The 1,524-nt window shown below is 46.8% G+C and overlaps 1 protein-coding gene across 1 annotated transcript in view; it reads right to left on the bottom strand.

Moving 5' to 3' along the window:
- ADCY5 (adenylate cyclase 5) overlaps positions 1-1,524 on the bottom strand; it is a 230,146-nt gene that overhangs the window by 2,935 nt on the left and 225,687 nt on the right. The window contains 1 exon segment of the mRNA XM_009327174.1: positions 182-445. Coding sequence (XP_009325449.1) covers positions 182-445 — 264 coding nt within the window.

Below are 1,524 nucleotides of genomic sequence, written 5' to 3'. Positions count from 1 at the left end.
AAGGGAATAGAAGGGATTTTAATGTGGGGGGAAAAAAAATTAAAGACTTCTAGAGGGAGGAGAAATGAACCATGGCACAAGGATTCAATAAGCCACCTTCCTTCAGGAGCTCAGCAAAGCCCAGCTAAACTCACTGATTCGGTTCACTCTGTCCACCCAGATTTTCTGCAACTTAACTTACTTCATCAAAATCAGCAATGATCTCGTTGAGCAGTCTCAGACACTCCACCCCTTCGTTGTTGGCCTCCAGCTCCACATAAAACTCTGAGAAGTTGCTTATGGAGGCGAACATGACAGCCACGCACTCACAGGACTGGTAGTACAGTTCATCATTTCGCCGCTCCTGAGCCAAGAAATGGGCTGCCACGTCCTTCGGCAAAATGTTGTGGAGGAGGCGTCTGTTATACGCCTGCAGCTCCTCCATTTCTTCTTTCTCTTCAGTGGCCTAGTTTAGGAGGGAGAGACAGTGATGTGCTTACTCTTTTGGTAACTGCTCTGGGGAGGGAAAAAAAAGCTGAAAATGAACTTGCAGGGGGGTCAGAAACAGAAGAAAGGGGGGAACTGCAAAGGAGGGCAGAACCAGAGAGATGCAGAAACTTGTGTTTTGCAGTGGAAGATGGTCTGCCTCTTTGTGTGCACACGTGTATGTAAAAGCAGGCACAGAGTAACACCAAAATCCAATGTTGTTATGTTTCTGGGCCCTGAATTGGGTAACCTGTACAACGTCTGTTCTTTTTGGGGAACTCCACTGCCATCCACAAAAAACATCCACAAAAACACGCATTTGGCTTTCCCAGTCAAGCACAACAGGTTTCAGGAGGACAAAGACAGCTCATCGTTGCTAAAGTATGACTGCATGAGTGGCATTGAACTATAATCCTCTCCCTGCACCCCCCAAATGCTCACGTAGCTAAATAAAAGGACCCTCCTTTTCCACAAGGTTTGCTGAGGCGCAGTGATGGTCGTGAAGTACAGTTACCATGGAGCCCATGAAACAGGCCAGTCCGACACTCTGGAGCGGACTTTTCACCAACCTGTAAAGCCCATGTCTCCTGTGGTAGTGGGGGTATGTCCAGGCAAAGGGAAACGTGAGGAGGATGGGTTGTCTTGTTTTTGTGATAATGGGTGTGGATTTGGGTTTAATGTTCAGATGGAACCAGAGCTTCAGGAAGGCCGTACCTAGGATATACCTAGGACACCTTGGATGTACCTAGGCCTAGGTGACTAAAATAAAACAAGCATTTAGAGTTCACTAGCTTAATCAGACTTCAGAACCAGATTTGATTTCTCTTTGCAGATTTGCACAGTACCAGCATTACCTCAATTCATTGCTTCTGGTTTGTAGGTAAAGGTACAGAGGTGTGTGTACCGATCACCTCTCTCTCTCTCTCCCCTATTACCTGATGGCAGCAGTATTTTCCCCCCTTGTTTTACTTTTTGCCATTTTGAATATTTCTGAGCAAAGGAAAATAACAGGGTCAGGCAAGGACTGGGGAAGGCACAGCTGAGGCAGGGGTCACACAG

This window comes from Pygoscelis adeliae, unplaced genomic scaffold, assembly GCF_000699105.1.
Source record: "Pygoscelis adeliae isolate BGI_AS28 unplaced genomic scaffold, ASM69910v1 Scaffold227, whole genome shotgun sequence".
In the NCBI taxonomy this organism is placed as follows: Eukaryota; Metazoa; Chordata; class Aves; order Sphenisciformes; family Spheniscidae; genus Pygoscelis; species Pygoscelis adeliae.
This window is presented reverse-complemented; position numbering and strand designations above follow the sequence as displayed.